Below are 25,539 nucleotides of genomic sequence, written 5' to 3' on the forward strand. Positions count from 1 at the left end.
ATCCTTCAACTGCTCTGTTAAGAAGAAGCCATTGGGTCACCTGGGTGGCTCAGTCAGTTAAATGACTGACTCTTGGTGTCGACTCAGGTCATGATCTCATGGGTGGTGTGATGGAGTCTCTCATCGAGCTCCATGCTTAGTTCTGTCTCTGCTTGAGATTCTCTCCCTCTCCCTCTGCACCATCCCCACTCTTGCCTACATGGGCTCTCCCTCTCTCTCTCAAATAAATACATGAAGAAAGAAGAAGAAAAGAAGAAGAAGAAGAAGAAGAAGAAGAAGAAGAAGAAGAAGAAGAAGAAGAAGAAGAAGAAGAAGAAGAAGAAGAAGAAGAAGAGGAGGAAGAAGAAGAAGAAGGAGAAGAAGAAGAGGAAGAAAGAAGAAAGAAGAAGCTCTTGATCCCTCTGACAAAAAACAGGGCACATTTTCTCTACAGCTCTGATTTATTTGCCACCATCACTATTTTCAACTCTAATCACTGTGGTGTTGGAGGGAGGGGGGAGCGGTTATTTGCGAGCTGTAATGGTCACTACAGAATTCTAACGGGAAAGTCATGTGAGGGAAGGGAGAAAGATCTATCCTCCAGTTATAAGAGGCCAGTCACTTCTCATTTTTTACCACCCACATTTGTTTTATTTACCCTGATGGAGTGCTTAGTGTGTGTTTACACAGCCAGCCTGGGGCCAGGTAGGGGGGACAGAAAGGTGACTAAGGGGTATAAGCTGACCTGCAAGGAATGGAGGGAAGTAGCCCGGAAATGCCTGAGGCAAACAGTTCCATAGGAGCTGGGAGAGTGTGCAGCAGATGCCATGGAAACACAGAGGGGAACTAATTCTCTCGGGAAGGGGGAAGGGGGATCCGCAAAGGCTTCCCGGAGAAACTGGGCCTTTCGGGTGCCGGTGCTCGATGACTGGCAGACAGGCAAGACGCAAACCTGCCATGCATCCCGTTACTGGAATCCTAGAGGGAGAGGGTTTGCTTTCAAGTAATCTGAAAACAGTTCAGCATGTTCATAGCTCCCTCCCGCAGGTGTCCCAGCCCTCACCCCACCATCTCTGGGTCCCCGGCTGCGGTGCGCTTTCCCACCCTTGGAGGTCATAGAGCTGTTCCGATAATGCCCTGGACCCGCTTTCCAGGCTAGCGAGGGGTCCTTCCGCGTCGGGCGGTCGCAGATCCTCCAAAGGGCAACATGGACCTTCGAGAGAAGTGTTAACCGTTTCCCTCTCTCGTTCCTCCTCCCCGCCCGCAGGTCTCCGGGAACCCGACCGCGGGGTGTCCATGCCCGCCGGGGCCGCCGCCCATCCGCCATGAAAGGGTTATCGGGCAGCCGCAGCCACCACCACGGGGTCACCTGCGACTCGGCCTGTGACTCGCTGCCGCCCCACTCGGACCGCAAGCCCTACCTGCTGAGCCCGGTGGAGCACCACCCCGCGGACCACCCGTACTACACGCAGCGGAACTCCTTCCAGGCCGAGTGCGGGGGCCCCTTCAGCGACCCGCTGGCCAGCAGCACCTTCCCGCGCAGGCACTACACGTCGCAGCAGGAGCTGAAGGATGAGTGCGCGCTCGTGCCGCGCACGCTGGCCGCCAAGGCCAACCGCATCCCCGCCAACCTCCTGGACCAGTTTGAGAGGCAGCTGCCGCTCAGCCGGGATGGCTACCACACGCTGCAGTACAAGCGCACGGCCGTGGAGCACCGCAGTGACAGCCCCGGCCGCATCCGCCACCTGGTCCACTCGGTGCAGAAGCTCTTCACCAAGTCGCACTCGCTGGAGGGGCCGGCCAAGGGCAGCGTCAACGGGGGCAAAGCCAGCCCCGACGAGCCGCAGCCGGTGCGGTACGGCAAGCGCAGCAAGAGCAAGGAGCGGCGCCCTGAGCCCAAGGCCCGCCCCAGCACGTCCCCCGGCTGGTGGAGCTCCGACGACAACCTCGACGGCGACATGTGCATCTACCACGCCCCCTCGGGCGTGATGACCATGGGCAGGTGCCCCGACCGCTCGGCCTCGCAGTACTTCGTGGAGGCCTACAACACCATCAGCGAGCAGGCGGTCAAGGCCTCCCGGAGTAACAGCGACGTCAAGTGCTCTACCTGCGCCAACCTGCCGGTCAACCTGGACGCGCCCCTCCTGAAGAAGAGCGCCTGGTCCTCCACGCTGACCGTGAGCCGGGCCAGGGAGGTTTACCAGAAAGCCTCGGTTAACATGGACCAGGCCATGGTGAAGTCCGAATCGTGTCAGCAAGAACGCTCCTGCCAGTACCTTCAGGTACCATTTATGTCCAGGGATGGATGCTTAGAAATTGTCACCTGCCAGTTGTGTGGTGTGTTCTGGGTCCTGGTCTTGGCTCTGCTCTGAATTGTCGGCAGGAACCTGAGCACATGGTTTAGCATTTGTCTGGCCAACTGCTCCTATCAGGAAGCAAACTTGCTACCAACTCCATCCAGTTATCTTGAGATACTAGATATAAAAAGTGCTTTGAAAAGCACGCCTACATAAAGGCAAGGAGTTATTAATGTTTAGTGTTCCTCTTTTGTCTGAGGGAACATGGGATAGGGAGGAGAGGAAAGGGGAGTCCACACAGAATTTTAAAATAAATCCACCTTTTTTAGAAAAGCCAACAATGATCTTTTGAATTTTGGAAGGAGTTTAATCAGATCTATCCAGAGGGGTTGTTTATTATTATTATTATTATTATTATTATTATTATTATTTATTTTTTTATTATTATTGTAAAATTCTGCCTTAAGCTATTTGTTTGGGAAACTTGATCTATATCGTCACCATTGCAATTGTTGTCACCACCTCCAACACTAACCACACTCCCACCGGAACTCGCCAACCCCCACCCAAGAGCACAGAGAATGGGAATAAGGCCCTGGGCTCTGAGGAGGTGGAGATCGAGCCAGTTTGGGGACCTGACAAGCACAGCTGCAGAGACCTGGGACAACAGAGAAGAGGAGGAAAAGCGGAGGGAAGCATCCACACAATAAAATGCAATTAGTGTCAGCCTGTAAATCCCACACGGGTACAGACCCCAAGGCAAGCCGCTCCTCCTCTCTCAGTCTCCTCATGTCTTTCCCTAATGCCCTTCCATTCACTGAACCTAGATTCCCCTGGATAAAAATGTCAGGAGCAGAGTCTTTTTCTCCCCCACCACCCACCCCTGGGGCCAATTCCTCTATCTAGTAATTTTCATTTTTCCCAAGATACAACCCTTCCAAAGAAGGACCTTCATATTTTTCCTTTTCACGGTGTCTTTTTTTTTTTTTCTCCCTTCTCTCCTGGTACAACTATCTTTAAAACAAAACAAAACAAAACAAAACAAAACAAAACAAGTTTTTACTGGACTATAAAGGCATGGCATGATTGTTTTGCACTCTTACCTTAAGAAGAAATGCAAGAAAAAAAGTCTTCTGCTGAGAAATTCAACTTTTTTGCTCTCAGAATTCCTCTTGAAAAGACTGGCTCCCTCTCAAGGGAGCCAAACCTTGAGAATATGTCACTGGGCAAGGACAGTGTCCGAGTCCATCCCAGTGTTGAGAAGGTGCCACCAATATGAGGATAGTTTTCACAAACAGCACACAATTCCATAATCAACACCACTCAAAGTGGTATTGCCTCATTTAGTATAAGGTTGCTAGATGAGTTAAGCCACAGAAACTATTAATGGAATTTTAGAGCTAAAGAGTACATCTATTCCAACCTCCTCATTTAGCATATAAAAAAACTAGCCTCAAAGAAAGGTAAAGGCTTAGTGGGCTATACTGTTAGTATTAAAGGTAGGATAGAATCCAGGTCACTTAATATATAGAAATAACCATTGCTGGGGTTACAACTAAAGGCTTTAGAAATTCTTTAAGCGTATCAATCTTACCTACCACCATTAAGTATTTTGATTAGAACATCTGTTCCAAAGAAAGAATGGATAATGAGATAGGAGCCCTAGAACAGGATAGTTTATCTATGAAAGTTCTGTAATGAGAGGCAAAAAACAACAAATAAAAAAAAAACTGGACTTTAATAAGCAGCGATGACATTAAGTAAGAAATATCAGATTAAATAAGAAAACTCTACATGGATCCAGGACCAGCCTCTGTTAGTTACATAATAAAAACAAAACAACAACAACAAAAAAAAAAATGCCTTTTTAATGCTTGCGTGATTGCCTATGTTCTTCCTACCTCAAATTCATTTTTCTTTCTTTTTTGTGCTTTTTAGAAGTAAAAGGTTCAAGTAGTAAAGAAAAGTGGAAGGATAAGGAAGGAAAGAAGGAAACTGATATTGATTGAAAATCTACTATGTATCAGATACTGTAGCAAATGTTTTCACGCTTGTTCCTCCACTTAATTTTCAAGATAATCCTGAAAGCTCAATAGAATAATCCTCTGATTTTCCAAGGGAGGAAACTGAGATTAGAAATATCAAGTGATTTTAAAGCCATATGGCCAATAAATTAGAAAACTAAGAATTAGACTTATATCTATTTGATGCAAAATAGCTCTTTTCAATACATCCCAGCACAGCCCTGGAATCAAGGGCATGGAAATAGTGAACAGGAGGGGGGGGGGGGAATCTGTAGAGTAAACAGATTTTTGCTCTTATTAAAAGCTTTTCAGTAAAATGAGAAGGAAAGCCTGAAGATTTAAGTATGAGATTTAGTATCGTAGCATTATTAGATCTCATATTCTAAAGATTTGGGAAGTCTATTTTCAAGTTATTTACCTTCTTTTAAGCCAGTTTTTTAATAAAATATTTGGGGTTTACAGAGAGACATAAAGAAAAACAATAATAAAACAAACACCTATACACAACCCAACTGGAGAAATAAAACATTAATTATAGTGGATCACATATGTACCTTTCCCGATCCTATTTTCTTCCCTCCCTCCCCAGAGTAACATCTAATCCAACTTTGTTACCCAAAGGACCTTTGTTTTTAATTCTGAAATTATTGAAAGATTGAAAAAAATTAATATTTTCTATCCTACATTGGACAATAATTAACAATGAACCAAGCCAGTTAAACCCTTTAAATATAAACTGAGCTCAAAGGCACACCTTCTTTAATAAATATTGACATTTATTGAGCTCCTATTCTATGCAAGGCTTTCAAACTGGAAAAGAAAATTCTATATTTCGGTGTGAGCAGATAGTGTGTCTAGCAGATAAACTAAATGTACAACAGTATGTTCCTCCCACTCTATGTGCAGAGGTGAGAGGATTCCTTGGAAGAAGGGGAAGAAGGAGTTGGACATTCATGAGGGGAGGGAGGAGAACAACAACAACAACAACAAAAACCTGAAACTGGACATTCTCTCCAGCTCTCTCCTTGCTTTAGAAGAAGGAGGGACTCCACTGTCCTGCCAAAGCTTCTCTCAGGAAAACAGGTGTAACCAGCCCCCACCAGCTCCCATGGAATGATTTTATTTATAAGCTCATTCTGGGATCCCTGGGTGGCGCAGCGGTTTGGCGCCTGCCTTTGGCCCAGGGCGCGATCCTGGAGACCCGGGATCGAATCCCACGTCGGGCTCCCGGTGCATGGAGCCTGCTTCTCCCTCTGCCTGTGTCTCTGCCTCTCTCTCTCTCTCTCTGTGACTATCATAAATAAATAAAAATTAAAAAAAAAAAAAAAAAAAAAAAAAAAAGCTCATTCTGAGAAGCACATTTGGGGAAATAAAGAAAATTGTTTTTCCAGTTATATTATCTTAATACCAATTAATAGTGAAACTGGATTTACAAATGTGATTGACTTCAATCTCACAAAGTTTAGTGGACAAAGCATTGACTTTCCAAGGAGAGGGTCCATGTTCCAGTCCCTATTTGCCACTAACAAGTTAGCAGCCACTTATTAGCCAGTTATATGGCTTGGAACCATTGTCTCAGCTCTCGGTCTCCTTCCTCTGATAAAAGATGAGGCACTTGTTCTAGAGGACCTGAGATCTGAGGTCACGTTTTTAAACTCCTTAGTTACATATGAAGAGTACTAATTAGACCAATTTTCAAGAGTTGCAAGGCCTGGAAACTCTCATTTAATAAATGTCTACCAAAAGTACATGCTTTTGCAATGTTATTTAATTTGCTCTGTAAAAAACTCTGTAAAGTATCTTACAGTTGAAGAAACTGAAATTTAGTAAATTAAATTAAGTAACTTGCCTAAGGACACACAGTTAGTAGGTGGCAACATGGAGGGTCAGAACAGATTCGTCTGCCTCCAAAGCCTGGATTTTTCTACTTACATTCCAATCCCTACCCCTTCCAAATATAAAACAGAGGGAGGAAGTGGCATGCATCAAATCCCTGGTGTGTGCCAAAAACCACACAGTATCTCATTTAGGACTTGAAATAAGTTTGTAAAGTACTCCTGTTTACTCCAGTTTTACAGATGACTAAACTAAGGCTTGAATGATTAAATCACTTGCCCAGGAATGCCTGGACAGTAAGTAAAAGAGCTAAGACTTGATCCTAGATCCATCTGAGTCTAAAATGTGCTCCAGAAGTGGAAATAAAGGCTCATTACTTTCATTTTATGGCCTGTTTTATTCTGTAGCAAATGCCCATGTTCCTTTGACCTCATGTCTGTGCATGCAGTTAAGACTGCATGTGCATGAAAAGTGACCCATCTTAGACAAACAACACAAGAACTGATATGTCCGTAAATTCAAGACTGCACAAAGGTTAAATTAATATTCCCTAATAAGAGAATCTAAACACTAGCAGAGTTCTGATTCTCTCTTTGGAGAATTACCACCTGGAATTAATTTAACTTAGGTCATTGCCATGATTATATAGAAAATGAGAAGTCTGTAGGTATTTGGCCCCTGTCTGATGTTTATTTAGAAAAAAAAAATATTGTGGCTTGAAATTATTGCAATATCCAGTTAATACAGTCAATTGTGGTATGTGCTCACTCACAAGCTGTTTGTAGTTAATAATAATAAAAAAAAGAAAGACTCCCTTTTCCCCCCAATATTGTTATTTTTAAATGTCAAGAATCAGATGTCTGCTGTTTAGAATCTTGTACTGCTGCCAGTGACTGTATCAGGGTTTGGAGCAGGGACATGGATTTGAAGACATTAAAACTGTTTAATTCTCAGTTGAGATGTGGTTGGCTTTTATACATTTGGAATAGAGCATTTATGGCACATCTCCGGGTAAGTGCTAATAGTTAAGTAAATAAAATAGGAATAGGCTCAAAGGAGTAAAAGGAGTTTTTGTTGTTGTTTTGTTTTGCTTTAAAAAAAAAAGCAGGATTCTTGGTTCTGTATATGCCTCTTTATGTGAACGTTATGTTTTGAGTGACTAGCATATAAAGGCATTCAGAAGAGCAAGATTTTAGATTTCCAACTGTTAACCTGAAAAAAAAAATCCCTTCAATCATGTATTTTGCATTCATCCAGCAGCAGAAACAGGAAAAGGGAAACAAAACGCTCTCCTCGGTAGAAGTAGAGACACAGAGAGAGAGAGAGAGAGAGAGAGAGAGAGAGGGAGAGGGAGAGGGAGAGAGAGAGAGAGAGAGAGAGCAAGACAGAGACCAGAAAGAAAGCCACTCTCAGAGATGAAATTTTAGGAGAGCGAAATGATCGACCTTTTTAAGGCTGAGTGGGTTTCTTCAGTTTGTGTGCAAGTTTCAAGAAATGGAAGGACTGACCAGGTTTGGGTACAACTCTTTTATTACTTTGTATTTGGTGACAGTGTGTTGTTGGTTTGAGTGAGGTTTTCTTTTGGGGGGAGGGGGAGATAGTTTTTGTTATTTTATGTCTTCTCTTATAATAATAGCCAGAAAGACTGAAAGAGCTAATAAACTACTGTATGTTCAGATGGTAAGAAAACAGTTTGAGGCACTGGATACCTACAAATCAGTGTCTCCACAGAGGCTTCATAAAATCCTCCATTGACACTTTTGATCTAAGGTGCTAGGTGCTATTAGAGGACATTGTGTGGCTAGTGATTGAAATGTGATCGGCTGTTTTCCATGACAAGGATCCTGAGTGCTTCCTGAATGCTTACCGGTCCTTTGCAAAATTAAAATTTCTGGACGGCTGGGGCTTTTTCTTTTTTCCTCCTTTTCCTTCCCTCCTTCCTTTCTATCTTCCTTCCATCCTTCATTCCATCCTGGCTTTTTAAAAAAATTTTTATCTCTTGGTTAAATTAGACTCCACAAAAGATCACTGAAGAATCATTCATAACAAGCATAAGCCAGGATTTTTTTTCCAGTGCAAGGACAACTATTTTTTCAAAATTTTGTTCAAGATTTTTTCAGTCTGCCTAGTGAGAGTTTTCCTTCCTGGGCTGAGGTTTTCTTTCCTCTTGTTTTAGAACAATTTAAATTCTATTAAAACTACTTTATGTGAAATGTGTGACAGTGCTGAGCAATTCTGCTAGTGACTTTGGTTACTTGGTTACTGCAACATTTGCTTGCTGGCTTTAAAAAAAAAAACTTCAACCACATTAATTAATAATTTTATTTTTAATTTAAATTGCCTTAATAATCCAGCAAGGAGTGTCAAGATTCTTGAATATATTTCCTTCTTGGATTGCACAATCTTCTCCCTATTTTTCACTGATTGTAGTAAATATGTCCTCTTTGTTGATAGAAAAATGAGGTTACTCCTGCCTGATCCTAACTTTGAATATAAAATTAAGTGCACAGCTAGCAGAATCCTGATTATTTCTCTCTGATTCTAATTCTCACGATTACCTATATCCAAATAATAGTGGAGATGTGGGGAGACAATTAGCAAAACATTGTCAGAAAGCAGGAGTCCAGAAAGAGTCAATGGCAGCCAAAGCAAGCTCAAAAAAGAAATAGGTAATCCTTCTTGAAAATTGTTAAAGAAAGTTTGTGATTCTTGGTCTGCAATTTCATTATTCAAAGGTATTTGGTTAGCTACAGTCAAGGGTTCCATAACACATGTTTTCTAATCAGAGAGTGTCCAATCTGCTAATGGAAGGTATAGCACTGGTTAGCATAGAATAAGAGAAAAACTAGCCTTGGATCTCTTTATGACCAGTGGCCTTTACTTCCTCTTTCTCTATCTTCCTTAGAAAACAAGTTACTTTGGTTGCATATTAAAGGCAAAACTCCAGGTAATCATTTGTATTCTGTAGAGAAAGATTCATCCATAATCTCCTGTCCATTTGAGATCATAGGTTTACACAACTTTACATGAACAGTGATTTGTGAATGGTATAACACATTGGTCTTTTGTTTGAGATTTTATATGAGCTACTACTAAAAAAATACATCCAGTATTACCCAGTTGACTTTGATTTAACGATTAGATTACATTCTTACCATTTCATTTTAGGTTCAAAGGCAACAACCTCAATTAGTAGGTTATTGTGCTCCCCGTTATGCTACTGAATAATGGAGAAATTCCATCTTTATTTTAAACAGTTGAAATCAGAAACTTCACATGATTCAAACTATAATACCCCTTGGTCAGGTTTTTTTCTGTCATTTGCCAGCTTACTAGAAAAAAAAATAATAAAATTGTTCTTTTCAGGTAAAACCAGGTTACTACCAATGATATCCAGAGTTATGTGACCTCACTGATTTGTATTACTCATTTAAAACTTTGAACTCATAACTTTTCCCACTGAATAAAAATAACATGCATGTGTAACTTCCCATCCAGGGCTCATTTATCTGCTTCTCAGAATCATCTTACTCATCTCCTATCATTAACTTCTGCCCCTAGTAACTACCATTTGGAACACATTATGGCACGGGGACATTTTTATTTTACTTAATTTTTGTAAATGCATATTTAAATGTTTTTATAAATTGTTAGACTGAAACCACAGTGGGAGCCGGGGGCTAGTGCTTTAATTTTTTCAAGGAATGATTTATTCTCCTTCAACCCAGTCCTCTCTCTAGCTAAAAGATAAAAATATAAAGAAAGAATTAATTGCTGTTACACAATTAACAAAGGTAAAGGAGGGAATATAGTGTAAGGAGAAGCGTATCATCTCAATCCTGTTGCTTTGACCAATTTTTTATTTCTGATACTTTTTTTTAACTCTTCTCTTTCTTGGAGAACACTCATATGACCAAGGAAATTCTGATTCTCTGGTCTTTTAAGTATAAGGATATATAAAACTATCTTTTAAAATGGTTGGTTTTTTTATTTGCTCAAGTTAAGCAATATACCCTACTGTGTTTCCATTTCTAAGATTAAGAGACTTCTAATTACATTTGCAAAATGAGTTTTCTAAACATGTAGATCTTTTCTTCCATGTACATTAAGTCATTACTCTCTATCAATTGACGTTTCTACTCACTATTCTCACAGAATTATGAAATTTTCTACAAATTCAGTCTTGTGATATCACAGAACTGTTATGAAGCAGAATTACGTAGAGTCCAGAGTTACCAAAAGTAGTATGCATGTGCACAAGTCCATATATACATGTTATATCTGCATAGACATCCCTGCACCCATACTTCAAAATCTGCATTTATATATATGCTTTCTTTGATCTCTGATTCATGACATAGGATCCATTGTATGTATGTATGTATGTATGTATTTATTTATTTATATTTATGATAGACAGAGGAGAGAGAGAGAGAGAGGCAGAGACACGGGCAAAGGGATAAGCAGGCTCCATGCCGGGACCCCGAAGTGGGACTCTATCCTGGGAACTCCAGGATTGCACCCTGGGCCAAAGGCAGGCACTAAACTGCTGGGCCACCCAGGGATCCCCGGGATCCATTTTAAACACACAATTTCACAATGTCCATGGAAGAAGAATGACTATAAAGTTGGGGAATCAGATTTTTCAAAGATCTCACTAGAAAACTCATTGCTTTGCCATTACAGGGATTTTATGGACCTTTATCTCAGACCAATAGTGTAAACCAGTTAGGAGTGGCCTACTTCCCTGGTGTGAGGACAAGTCCCTTTCATACAAAGAGACATCCAACAACAATGAAAGGAAATTATTTCTGCTCCACTTGGGTTTTTTTTTTCCTTCCACTGTTTAATATAGAATTGCAGAATTATCTAACTCCTCCCTGATTTTACTCTCCAGGTTCCTAAAACCTTAAGGTGTATAAAAAATCAACAAGATTTGTTTTTTGTTGTTGTTTTTGTTTTTCAGAAAAATGATAATTTTAGCATTTTAGAACCTCCTCATTGGAAGGCCATCTGGCATATCTTCTCATGTACAAATTTCTCTTGGCAAGGTGGACATAGCATCTTCCTGCCTACCTATTTCTCATCTAATAATAACCTTATGGAAGAATTCTTTATGATTATTTTGTCCAACCCCCTCTTTCTAAAAATGACAAAAATAAACCCTAGGGAGACAGCTTGACTGATACAAGCTCAGTCATCCTGTCGGTAGCAGGCTGCAACCAGCATACTTACTGTCCAGCGATAGCCCTGTTCTTCTTCCCATTATGTCTCACACATCTGTGCAAACCTTTAAGGCTCCTTTTCAAAGACTAGATTACCTGTCCTTACTACATCCTTTTAAGGTAGTAGAGTCAAGGCACAAGGAGGCAAAGGGAGGAAAGAACTGATTTCAAAGTTAGGTTTGTTTGTTTGTTTTTAATTTATTTATTCATGAGAGACACAGAGAGGCAGAGGCAGAGACACAGGCAGAAGGAAAGCAGGCTCCATGCAGGGAGCCCAACTTGGGACTCGATCCCAGGACCCCAAGATCATGCCCTGGGCCGAAGGCAGGCACTAAACTGCTGAGCCACCCAGATATCCCCTCAAAGTTAGATATGAAGCATGTTTGTGGCTTAAAAGATTCACAAGAGATGAAAACAGTTGTTAACTAAATCATTACCTGTGATTTGTAATTCTGTGGTTACTAAAGCCAGGGTAGTACATTTTTAACGCCTAAAAAATAGAAATATATATATTTTTCCTGTTATCCTTGTCAGTCCCTTCTGCATCTCAGTGGTCTTATTATGAATAAGCTATGTACCAAAGGAGGACAAATGGAGCAGAAATGGCCCACGTTTGGATATGTTATCTTTAACCCTGGGACTGGATTGTGAAGATGATGTACTTCTCTCTGGCATCCTACACTATCTTGGTAGCCAGTGTCCTACACCTCTCACCTTACTTTTCTAGGATAAAAATTACTAATGTACCTGTGACTGTATTATAGAATCATATATAGGGCAACCCCGGTGGCTCAGCGGTTTAGTGCTGCCTTCAGTCCAGGGCGTGATCCTGGAGACCCAGGATCGAGTCCCAGCTCGGGCTCCCTGCATGGAACCTGCCTCTCCCTCTGCCTGTGTCTCTGCCTCTCTCTTTCTCTCCCTCTGTCTCTCATGAATAAATAAATAAAATCTTAAAAAAAAAAAAAAAGGAATCATATATATGTGTAAACACTTGATCTATCATGGAATATTTAGGACAATGGCTCCTTTACTTTGAGTGCACAAGAATCACCTTGAAAATGGCTAAAAATGGAGGATCTCTGACATTAACCCAAGAGATGCCGAATCTGTAGTTTTGGGGTGATTCCAACACAGAGATCAAAGAGCCACACTTAAAGCCAATTCTAGAAAACTCAGATTACATTTATCATTTTATTTACTGAAGGGGGCAGTAGAGTCTAACAGATGAAAACATGGGCTTCAGGCGCTCCTGGAGCTTTCCTCTCTCTGCTGACTTCCATCACGATTTTAGTCTCCCTTCCCTTTGTATTTCTATTTCTATACCTGTGAAATGGGTATGACAATATGACTCTTTTGTTTGTTCAGGTCTTAGAAAAAAAATTATTTCTGATTTTGAAAATAAACAAAAAATAATGTGAAATGTTTGGTGTTTACAAATCTTCAGACATCAAAATGCTTCACTGATTCTCCATGTGTCTCCTATACCACACTACTTTCTTATATTTTCCTTGACCTCACTTTAATTCAACCAGGGTTAAGATGAGCTTATCTGATTCCCTGGTAAAAGAAAGCCTTCTCCAGTGTTGAATGTCAGTTGGTCTTCAGCCCTGTGTAGGTTTAAGGCTTCTTTACCCATGTTCCAACTAAACACGTGAGGCTTTTGTCTGCAGATGAAAAGATCACACAGTGTAGATCTTTTGATAGCTAAGCATCAGTGGGTCAAGTTTTCCCATGGCTTGTATTTGCCAATGGAACACAATTCTTCTAGCCTCCTGAAGCTTTAGTTTGTTCACAGAATACCTGCTTTTGCTTTCATACCTTAAGTTTGTCATGACCACCTTATCCCAAGCAGCTTTGGTAAGTCAACAGGACAAATTTAATTAACAGCAGCAGCTATGGAACCTGTCTACAAGGGGACTCTATCCATTTGCCTCCCTTAATGACTCATCCAGGTTTTCTGAGGAGCATTTCCAGCAGGGCAACTTTGATAGGTGGGAGTTCTTCCACCACTGCTAGCAGACGACAACAGGCCCTTGTCTATCTCTTTCCTTTGCTCATGACTGAAGTCCCATATTAATCGTCTCCATTCTCTGAAGCTCGCTAACACATAGGCCACCTGCCAGCACAAGTTGTTCTACATGCACTGGTCTGACTGGTGGCCCCTCCAGCAATAAATAGATACAGAGAGAGGTGTGCTTCTAAAGTCCCCTTAAAAGCCCCAGTTACTTAGAATCTTTGGAGAATTCGTATCTTTTTTTTTTTTTTTTTTTTTTTGTCTTTTTTTTCTTCTCAACTAGTACAAGTTTAGCTGGCTTTTTGGTAACTTAGGGGGTGTCAGTGAAAGTAACTGTCATTTGTTTGCAAATGAAACCTGAGCTTTCTGAAAATGATTCCCATGTAAAATCTTTCCCCCATAACACTCCTCCAGCCTTCTAGTTGATTTTAGATAGTTTCCTGTTCTCCCACCTCTTGGAAGTATTCCATGGCACGCTGAGCAGACACTTTTCGTCAAAAAAGACTATAAATAGCTGATTTTCCTGCTTGCTGCCTTCTCTCTAAGGCTTTCACAAAGGAGGTGAAACAAATCCACCAAAAACAAGAACCCTCTGTGAGGGGTGTGTGGTGAAGCTTATAAAAAATCAGATCCATAGGCCGAAAATTGTCGTGTAGGTCGCTTTGCCATATTTGGCTTATGCAATCACTGCACAGAAAAAGAAACATTTTATTTCATGCCAGATGATCTCATGAACTGAACAATCAATCAAAATTGTCTCCTATGAGCTTTCATCCTTCCTTAAAAATACATATTTTGACTTTTCATGCTGTTAAAAAAAAAATCCCAAAGCCAACTGTTATTTAGTAGATTCCATTGGTATATCTAGATAACCAATTCCTGTAGCTGTTCCATGGTAGGAAATTGGAAACTACATCCTCATTTCTTCTCCAAACTGACCTTGCTTGTCTTCCCTTGGTCCTCTATGCCCCACCCACCAATAGTACCACCCCATCTCCCAGGTTGGTGGTATGGAACTCCCTGGAAGACAGTACGCATGCTGACCAAGACCCTAATGATGTCCTTCACTTCTCTTACCCGCAGTGATGCTCAGAAATCAGATATGTGCTTCCCACTTCTACCTCCCCATCCCCCACACCCTACTGAGCACAAGAGAATTGGGCTTAGCTGTGCTTTCTTCTGTTCCTTTCTTCCTTGTCTTTCTTCTTGCCTGAATTTTTAGAGAGCTATTTTATTATATAATTGGGAACAAAAGACTGCCCCCAAATCACACTTACAAGGTGTGAACTGAAGCCTGGAGAAATTAATCGGAATGCTCATGGCTCCTCAGTTGTAGAGAGCAGTGTAGAAGCAAGGCCAGCAGGAAATCTTCCTCCGCAACTCTTACTCCTCTGCACTCACGTAGCACGAGGTGTTCATTTAGTTTAGTATTCTGTAGGCTCAAGAAATTCTGCTCCCTGCCCCAGCCTTGCTTTTCCCACTCCAGGCACTGACTGGGTCTAATTTGGTTATGGCTTCCTCTGTTGCTAGAGTTTCTGGAGTGCCTTTCTTCTTTATGAACTCCCAGTGAGCACGCGCAGTAGATATAAGCAGGTGTCCGAAAGAACTTCAATGGCCACTTAGCCCAGTGCTTTTTACACTTTTGAACCATGCAATTCCTTGTCCATATACAGAAAACCTTATGAAACCATTCAAAACAGAAGCAAGAATTGAAGAATTCAAGTCCAGATCCCTTCCCCCTCAATCCACCGCCCTGCTAAAACCCTGATAAAAGTAAAACAAAACAAAACAAAACAAAACAAAAAACAAACAAGAAAGAAAGAAAGAAAGAAAGAAAGAAAGAAAGAAAGAAAGAAAGAAAGAAAGAAAAACGAGGGAGCTATCCCGAGTTTGGTAAACTTAATCAGCAGCAATAGCTCTCCCTAGCTGTGGTCCTGGTGCCCCATCCATGAAGACAGTAGCCAATCGTGGGGCACCCAGAATTCCTGAGTCACACTCTAAAATCACTTCTTGGCTTTGACAGACAAATTTTTATATCATCTTCATACCTGCTTCCTTGCCTGTGACCCAGAGTAACTGACATTTTGGAGAACACACAGGGCCCTAGATTCCTTTTCACAGCACCATACTGAGCATCTTCTCATCACCATTACATGCCAGATGCACTCCCATGTGATAACGAATGATGGCCATGAGTAAAAGAAGAAGGCAAAGAAAAGGAGAAAAGGGACCATAATTTATCAAGAAAATTCTATGGACCTATGCTTAATATATATTGTCCTTATTTCTGAAAGTTATTGGAATAGCTGTTCATACCCGCATTATACACAAAATGGGGTAATTAATTTGCTCAAGATTATACTACTAGTAAGTGATGTAATGGAGATTTAAACCCTGCTCTGATTTCAAAACCTGTTCACTTTCCAGCATATCATGCTGCCTCTACTTTGTGAAATTCTCTTTGTTCTCTTCCTGAAGGATTGTTTCTTGATGAGACTCTATTTTAATAACAATTTAAAAAATGATCAATTATGATGAGGGGCTTCAGGGTGGCTCAGTTGGTTAAGCATCTGCCTTTGGCTCAGGTCCTGATCCCGGGGTCCTGAGATCAAGCCCAGTGGCAGGCTCCATGCTCAGCAGGGAACATGCTTCTCCTTCTGCCATTCTCACTCTTTCTCTCTTAAATAAATAAACAAAGTATTTTTTAAAAATGATCAACTATGGTGAAAAACCAGAATCAGCCTCTATGATTGGGTACGAATTTAAGTCTAGTTTGGAAAGTGACCATGTTAGAAAGCAAGGAATATGGGAAATTTGTTTACAAAGTCAAACATATGAATTGTTAAACTGTAATAGAACACTATTATTTCATATAGCTGGAAAATTATACCTCAATCTGTGATACAGCCATCTCTCAAGGCTGTTTTGATTATTCATTTGTTTCAATGGGAAACATTACTGACCTCTTGAGACTGCCAACCTGATTGTAGTTATGATGTTGTTAGTAATACTGTAAAGTTATGTCCAAATAAATGCAGTATTAAATGCCTATTTAATATCCTTTGCTTGGCTTAATGTAGGGATGTTTGTTTCCATGAGAAGTAATTTCACTGAAATGATGAGGAAATGAATGAGGAATCCCCAAACCCAATTCCTTTATAAGTCACTGTGACTTTATATATTTTTGTCCTTTTGGGAGACCAGAGTGTCATTTCTCAGGCATATTGTGAGTCAGAATTCTGCTTGGCATACGAGCTCCATATAGCCTAGATCATTAACTAAATATTTAAGAAGTTCACCAGTTTTACTGTTTGTTAAATTACTATTCTAGATATTAAGAAAAAGGTAACTATAGGTCTACCTTTAGAATGCTTAATTACCTATAAACATATAGCTTAATTGAGTCATATAATATACAGTGCCAGAGCCCTCATGTATGTCACCTTAGAGCTGGCTGTGTATATCCAGTAAATATACGCTGTTAGGGAATGTTAGAGTTTAAACTTAATTCTTATAATAAGTAACAATACGGAATGATCAGACTTCAGAAATGCATCAGGATAAAAGAACTGATAAAAGGCAGTTAAGTCATGAAGTTAGAAGTCAATGGAGTCTGCACCATCCCACTTCTCCGCTCATTTGGGATTTTTCCTCATATACGTGTATCTCAGTGCAGATAATTCAGTGTTCTAGCAAGCCCTTACTAAGTGCTCTCCCCTCTTTGTTTAAACCCAAATGAAGATCGTTTAAAGTCATGGATACAGTCTTAATATGTTCCACAGCCTCCACTTTCTCTTGGTTCAATATTTTATAAAATAACCTCATGCATAAGAATGAAATGTTAATTATTCACTTAATAGGGACTTGTAAGAAATGAAAGAATTCACTAAAATTAAACCACACCAATTTAATCTCACTTAATTAGATTAGTGGATGAATAGAATGTAGCATTGTATCTCTTAGCTTCAACCAGGGATGAATCCACCCAACTATCAAAATATGTAGTCCCTTTGCATTATCTAGATCACAGGTGTATAATAAAAATTTTTGTTAAATGGCTTAATAGAATTGCCATTCTCAACAAATCTTTCATTCAACCAAGATTTATTTAGCGACTGTGAGACCCAGACTGAAATCTGGGAGAGGTGACTAGATAAATGGGGAAAAAGAAAGACCACTTTGGCAAAGGAGCTGAAAAGATAAGGTAGCTTCCCATGCAGCTGGTGAAAATAAGAAAATGGCAGACAGGATTCTATCTGTCTTTGACAAGATGATATAGAATTTTTTTTTCTAAAATACTCGAATTTCCCAAAGATGAAGGATACGGTTTAGCCTGGAGGCTAAACCCAAACAATTTGACTCTCTGGGCAACATGTCTAAGGACAAGCAACAGTAGGAGGGAAGAAGGAGCAGGGAAAGACTCCCCAGAGAGGCCTAGGAGGCATCAGATATCAACCAGGCTGAGCCCAATTCCCAGGCTGCTGGCCCTGGAGGCAGTAGAGCTGCCTGGCCCCAGAGAAGAAATCTAGGCAGAGAGCAAAGCCCTGGTGATGAGGGAGGCTTCCTCACATTCATTCTGCATCTGGTGTTCAGCTCCGCCACACACAGGTCAGCACGATAGGATGGCTGGGATTTTGTGGATGGCAATGTAACACCACACACCCAGAGAACGGAGATACAGCTGAGGCTGCCCTTGGAGACCTAAAAATTCACAGGCACAAGAGGAGCTCTTAGAAAGCATATCAAGAGGTACTATCCCTGGGAATATTACACCAAAACCAAACTGTATCCCCAGATCATACATCTGAAGAGGCCACTGTTAGATTAGGAAACTTTTTTTCCTAACAAAGGCATCAGATCCCAAGTTAGGGGGAAAGCTTCTTTAAAATGTGTAAAAGGAGGCTGGATGAACATGGGACAGAGTGAAGAAAATTAGGCAGATGGCCCCTAGGGCTCCTTTTAAATCAAATAGTCTAGTTCTGCACTGTCCAATATGGCAGCCACAACAAGTGGTTACTGAAATTTATGTTAATTAAAATTAAATAAGAACACAAATTACAGTGTCTCAGTCAAAATAGCCACATGGCTAGTGCTCAGCAGTCACATGTGGCTGGTGTTTACCCTATGGGACAAACAGATATTAAACGTCCCCATCATTGCAGAAAATTCTATTTATTGGACAGCATCATTCTAGTCGTTTTTAATATAATGACTTCGACTAGTTGTTTTTAATATAACAACTTCTACTAGATTTGGGCTTGCCAAGAGAAGGTAACATCCTGTTGCGATGCCTCACGCTTAGAGGTGTCAGAAGAGGCCAATCCTTTTCCACGTGTGCACAAGAGCACAGGGAGTGAGGCCTGTCTTGTGTGAACTCTGGTCCTCCATGCACTCACTATGTGGCGTTAAGTAAGCTATTTCCACTCATTTTCTAGTTCCTGTTTTGCAAAAAAACTTACCTCGGGAGTTATTTTGAGGAGTCAGTTCTATAAAGGAGCTAGTTTTCAATAAGTAAAACCAACTTTTCACTAGAAACATGACAACTAGCTTGGGATTTTGCCCAGATTTCAGCTACCATTTATCAGTCATTCATTTGGCACAGGACATTGCTCTGGGCACCTTACAAAGTTTCTCTTAATCTTCCACCCTGCCCAGGCACTGTCCTACCCAGGAGCCCTACTCTGCTCCTACTCTGCATTTTGTACCTGACTCACCATTAGTCTACCAGGCAGTACCCAGAGTATTTCTACTCATACTTTTTGGGCTTAGGGCTAAAGCATCTCCTGGACAATGCAAAATTTTTCTCCTACTCACATTTTTTTGTAAATTATGATCTTTTGGCACCTCTAGGAGCTGCATCTGGGTGCAAATAGATCCAGAAGTTGGCAATGCATAGTAATATGTGCCACAGCCGGCCACACAGCTGGTACCAATCAGGCTCCCCACCCCACCGACAGGTATGGTTCGCATCATGGTTGGACCTGAGGTGCTCCTGGCTGTCTCACATTCTTCTGCCTTTGATCAAAGGACAAGAGCTTTCTAGAGAGGCCTTGGAATTTCAATTATGAGTTATCAGGGCAGTATTCACTTCCATTCATTGAGATGAGTGAATCTCACACCTTCCCACTACACATTAAAAAATTGATGTACTGATTTATGGGTGTCTGTGAAACTCATGCATACTATTCTGAATTATAAATTACTTCTTTCGATAATAGGCACTCATCTCCTGAAATGATAACCACGATTTACTTTTTCAAGTAGGCTTCTGTCTTAAGGGAACTGGCATGCCCAAAAACATGCTGCCTGGCCTCTTTTCTTTATTTATCAAACTTCAAAGCCCCTATTTTCTCATTTTGCTCTCTGAAAACAAGTGTTCTTTGGCCATGTTTGAGGCCTGGAAAGAAAGAGATTACTTCAGGCCAGCAGGCCAGAAAAATGTCATTGGTGGCAGGCCAGTTGGAAAGCTTACTTTCCAGGAAAGGCCTTTCTAGAAGAGCTTCTGAAGGCAGAATCCCTTGATGCAGACCCTCAGAGGCAGAGTGTTTCCAGGCTTGGAGCATCTGCTGGGAGGCCACTCATGGGGCTGAGGCAGTCCAGAAGCTGAACTGGGGAATAGTTTGACTATGGCTGAAGTAATCCTACTTTGAGAAGACTCCTGAGTGGGAAGGATGGCATGTTAAGGAGAACTCAGATGAAGAAAGGCAAGGCATACCCCTCCCCCTACTTCAAGCGTCCTTAGCCTGGGGCTATGGACATTTAGCGGGTGCAAGGGTGTACTCTACGGTGTCAGTGAACTCCAGAACTTAAAAAGCCAAGGAAGAGAGGTGTTTGTGTTCATCCTGCTTAGGGGGAAAGTCCACAGCTTTTATCACGTCCCCCAAAGAGATAAAGACAAAAAGCCACTGACCGGTTTAAGTAATGATATCCTTAAAATGAGGCAGTGTTTTCCTGAAAACCTTAAAACAAATGACTTCCTTTTTCCCTTATAATAGTTCTTCAGAAAAATCTTTTGGGTGATAACCTTAGGATAATTTGAATGTGCAGTTTTGAAACAGTTGTTATTGTGAATGAATATTATCTGAAATAAGTAAGGCCTCTGTCGAAACTTGGAGATCCTATTACAAAGTCAGGTTTGTAATAGGATTTATTTATAAAGGAGCTTTTCCTGAGTGCTGAAGTGACAACAAATGAGGATTTTTCTTCTATAAGGGTTGAAGCTGAGAGAAGAGGGGAATTCAAAGTTTTGTGAAAACAGTCCTTCCTCTCATAGTCTAGCAGAACTATAGATTGTTAGATAAATATAATACAAAGCAAAGTGAGAAGCAGCAATGATACTTGAACATGGAATATGGGTACTTGATTGGAAGAAGAATTTCAAGCTGGGGTTTAGAAAGAAAAGACAGAGAAGAAAGGCTTCCCCATCTTTGGAGCCAGACAGCGGTTCTTAAACCCTGTGTTTCTCCCGTCCTCTGGAATATGAAGCTAATACCTATCACATAGGGGGTTTGAAAGGATTAAATGAGTTAATATAATGTAAAAGGTATGGAACCGTGCTTGGAAAGGGGACATTATGTAATGCCTCAATAAATGCTATTATTTGTATTAAGTCTTACAACATGGTGGAGCATCACAAACTGAAACAGGAGAACAGATTTAAAGGCACTGCAGAAACCTCACTGTCAGAGATCACAATGACATTTAGTCGGGCTTTGGATAAAATCCTAAATGTCTTAGTTTCTTATTGCCACAAACCTAGTGGTTTAAAAAACACACACACTTGTTTACCTCAGAGTACTGGAGATCAGAAGTCTGAAATGGATCTCACTGACCTAAAATCAGGTCAGCAGGGTTGTGTTCTTTCTGGGGGTTCTGGAGAGAATCCATTGGCTTGCCTTTTCCACTGCCAGGGGGGCTTGCCTATATTCCCTTATTCTCACTACTTCTTCCATCTTCAAAGCCAGCAATGGCATCACTGCTCTCTGCTTCTGTGGCCTGGGCTCCTTCTCTGACTCTCCTTGCCTCCCTCCCTCCTTTACAAAGACTCTTGTAATTATGTTGGAACCACCCAGATACCCAAGGATAATCTCCCCATCTCAAGATCATTACCTTTATCACATCTACAAAGTCCCTTTTGCCATGTAAGATCACATCCTCACAAGTTCCATGGAATAAGATGGGAGCATCTCCAGACCACACAGTCTACCATCTAATACATGATATATTTCTTAAACCTACCCATTTTTTGAACTTTGTTTGAAAAGTACATGAAGTCATCCATCTAGTGCATATCAAATGAGATCACTGTATATATCCAGTACTCCCTGGATACTTCTTTTATATGGAGATGGAATTTTAAATTTTTATATCTGTTAGATTATTTTAAACTATTAGACTATTTAGACTATAAAACGATGTTAGTCTATTTTAAACTATGTAAGCTATTTTTACCTGTTGGGTCTAGCTTCCCCTTTGCCTATGCATTCCATATTTGCTGCTTCCTTTCCATTTAAAACATTTGTTATTTGCATCACTTTACAGTAAAACACCAATTTTTTATATACTTGAAATCTCCTTCCAATATCCATAAATGTAAACAAGTACATTTTACACGTTTACAATGTGTTATACATATTTTTGCCTTTTGTGGTATATAGTACAATTTTTAATTTAAACACTTGCGAGCACTAACTATATGTTAGGCACTCTGTGAAGGACTAGGAATACAAAGTTGAAAAGACATGACTTCTGTCCTCAAGGAGCTCTTACTATAAATGGAAGGGTGAGGGATACTGATGATAAGAGTTTCTAAAAAGGAGAAAACATTTTTAAAATATATAGAATTGGCTAGACTTGGACATTGAATGAGGTGTCAGGAAAGAAAGAGTAGAAATGATGACCAAGCTATGGTTTGAAAAACTAGGGGCATGTCAACACGTCCAATTGAGATAGATAATATGGGAGGAAAAATAAGTTTGGATGGAGAGAATGATTTAGTTCTAGACATTTTGAATGTGATGTGCCTTTAGAATATCCAGTTGAATATGTCCCATAAGCAAGCATTCATTCATTCAAATACTACTTGGGAGGTTCTTATAATAATCCAGACAAGAGATAACTGTGGTTCAGCCCAGAGGAGAAGTAATAAAGATGGAGGGAATTCAAGATAATCTTTCTACCTGACCATGAAGGTATCAGATTGGTCAAAATTCCTCAGGTGAGGAAGACAGAGTGGTGGCCACTGAACGTGTGATTCCAGAGTTCAGGATGATGTCAGGACTGGAGAAAGGTTTATTGGGGTTATCACATAGAAGGTAGAGCCAAGGGGTGGTCAGTGGTTGAGCATCTGCCTTTGGCTCAGGTAATAATACTGGGGTCCTGGAATTGCGTTCTTCATCGGACTCTCCGGAGGGAGCCTGCATCTCCCTCTGCCTATGTCTCTGCCTCTCTCTGTGTGTCTCTCATGAATAAATAAATAAAAATTTTTAAAAAAGAAAAGGAGGTAGAGCCAAGTTTAAGAGTGAATGAGATCACATTGGGGCATGCGGAAGTTAGAAGATGGAGCAGTACAGGCCTGTTTCCTGTACAGGGCTACAGAGACATTAAAGCACAGACAAGAAGCAAAGATAAGCAATATTTTAAAAGCCAGAAAGATAGAAAGGAAATCAAAACAGCATGGAAATGAAGGGAGAAGAGGATTTCAAGAATGGGAGAATTCAACAAGGTCAACTACCAAAGAGTGGTCAAGTTGGACGAGGAATAATGTCTGCCAATTAGAATGCTGCCTAATTATCTCTGGCAATTAGGAAGCAACTACTGGATGTGCCAGTAGTTTTCCTAAAGAGATAGAGTAAAAATAATTTTGTGTACATTTGTATGCATACATATGCTTATTATCTTAATAAATGCTTATTTATTTTAATGTCTATCATTTTAAAGAAAATATGCTAGCTATTGAAGTATGCTACTACACTATGGTCAGAAGATTAATTGCTCAATTATTTAACATTTGAATTCATTTTAATTTTTCACCATTAGGAATAATGCCATAAATATCTTTTTCAATGAAATGTGGAAACTTTTTTTCTGGTTAGTATGTCCAAATGTTATACACTATTCTTCAATTAAAAAAAAAAGGTACAAGCAAATCTTAGTATCTCAACACAAGTTAAATATTCTAATTTGGAGTAATTCTTCTGCAGAAACTTTTATGCTCTGTCATTTTCAGATGGAGATAACACAAATGTCTGGACTATCGTTGAACGTCAAGTGCACACTTTTAAAACAAGCATCTCCGTAGCAACTACATGCTGAAACCCTCTCGATGTAGCAGTATAACATACAATAATCTGCACACGAATCCATTTTCTTTCTCTACGTTACAAACAATTTAACACCCATTTGTAATGGGTTTCTTTACTTTCAAATGACTAATTTCCCACCTATTAGCTATTTTTGTTGACCTCACTTCACTAGAGATCCTCAATCTGAGTTTTATTTTAGCAATCACAATTCTCTCATCTAATTAACAAAAAAATTGGGCCATTGCCTCAGTGGCCTGCATTCAACCTTATTTTGACTGGCAATCTTCTAATAATATCTTGCTGTCCTTCCCGCCCCCATCTTTAGAATACTAGTTTCTGTTTCATGGAGTTCATCCTTTCCCCCGTTCTCTTTGCCCCCAATCTATTTCTCTCTCTCCCTCCCTCTCTCTTTGCCTTTCCTCTTCTTTACCTAGTAACCTATCCAAATTTTTTACTGTCACAAATGCCTCAAGAAGTATCAAATTATTTACTCAGTAGAAATTCCTAGAATTAGGGGCTCCTGAGTGGCTCAGTGATTGAGCCTCTGCCTTAGGCTCAGGGCGTGATCCCAGGGTCCTAGGATGGAGTTCTGCATCGGACTCCCCACAGGGAGCCTGCTTCTCCTTCTGCCTATGTCTCTGCCTCTTTCTCTGTGTCTCTCATGAATAAATAAATAAAATCTTGAAAAAAAAAAAGAAAGAAATTCCTAGAATTAGATTAGCCCAGCTAACGGGTGTGCAAAATGTTAAGCATTTTTGCACATATTACTCACTAACCTCTAGAAAGACTATCTCTATTTTTACCCAGTACCAGTTTCCATTCTTGATACCTTTTTAGAAGAGTCTTCACTGTTGTAATACAAATCCACCTCCCTTTAACCTGGACATTAAGTGCCATGTAAGGTGAATCAAATTACTCTTTCATATGGCAATTCTTCAAATGCTTAATGATTTATGATTTGCCCCTAAGTCTTCATTGCTCTATCTTCAAAAGCGAGTTCCTTCAGCAATTCTTCAGCAGTCCAGAACTGGACTCTACACACTCTCAGCATCCCAAATGACAAATCATCTCTCGTTCCAAGAAAAGCAACATCCCTCTTAACTTGTGATATAATTGTGTGAACAATATTTCAGTTGAATTCAGACTTCACAATGTCCATTGAAAAGCTTTGGACATGAACACCCTACTTATATCAGTGTACTAGCTTGTCTGACAGTCATGCCAGACCTGTCTTGCATTCAGGTAAAATTTGTAAGCCATTTTTTCATGGGAAATCACATTGACATGTTTCTCCCACCCTGAACTATGCCCTTAAATGGTTTGACATAAGGTACAGCATATTTATCTTTGTTAAATGTCACCATAGAGATGTGAATATGTCTTTCTAGCTCAGGGACACTCCTCATTATTGTGTAGGCTGTACACTATCTAACTACAGGGAACACCATTTATATTAGTAGTCATCTTAGTGTTATTTACTTATTACTGTAATTTGCCAGCAAATGACAATAGAATCTTGAGGAAGGGACACCTTGTTTCCAATTCATCCATCTAAAAGTGCCATTTGGACTACCAAAAAGAATGTTTTTGCTGTCAAAATTGGAGAATATGAAATCTGAAATACAGTATTTTAAATATTTCCCCAAGATGTATCATATTGTAAATCTCATAACAATGTCTAATATATCATTGTTGAAGTTGATAATTAAAAGTGTTCAGGGGCACCTGGTTGGCTCAGTAGTTGAGTGTCTGCCTTTGGCTCAAGTCATATTGGGGTCCTGTTACCCTCACTGGGCTCGCTGCTCAGCAGGAAGTCTGCTTCTCCCTCTCCCTCTGCCCCTTCCCAGCCCCCTTGTGCTC

The 25,539-nt window shown here is 40.5% G+C and overlaps 1 protein-coding gene across 6 annotated transcripts in view; it reads left to right on the forward strand.

Annotated features, from left to right (window-relative positions):
• Positions 1–1,258: 1,258 nt before the first annotated feature.
• Positions 1,259–25,539, forward strand: part of DLGAP1 (DLG associated protein 1) — a 332,437-nt gene continuing 308,156 nt past the window's right edge. For 2 of the 6 annotated variants that reach the window (XM_041770565.1, XM_041770573.1), the window contains exon 1: positions 1,259–2,261. In XM_041770565.1, the coding sequence (XP_041626499.1) occupies positions 1,305–2,261 (957 nt within the window). In that variant the 5' untranslated portion in view covers positions 1,259–1,304. Of the gene's footprint in view, positions 2,262–7,054; positions 7,148–7,520; positions 7,654–25,539 lie in introns of those variants that run through there. The other 4 variants (XM_041770599.1, XM_041770619.1, XM_041770580.1 and 1 more) reach the window with 3 other exon arrangements.

This window comes from Vulpes lagopus, chromosome 1 (genome assembly GCF_018345385.1).
Source record: "Vulpes lagopus strain Blue_001 chromosome 1, ASM1834538v1, whole genome shotgun sequence".
Classification (NCBI taxonomy): domain Eukaryota; kingdom Metazoa; phylum Chordata; class Mammalia; order Carnivora; family Canidae; genus Vulpes; species Vulpes lagopus.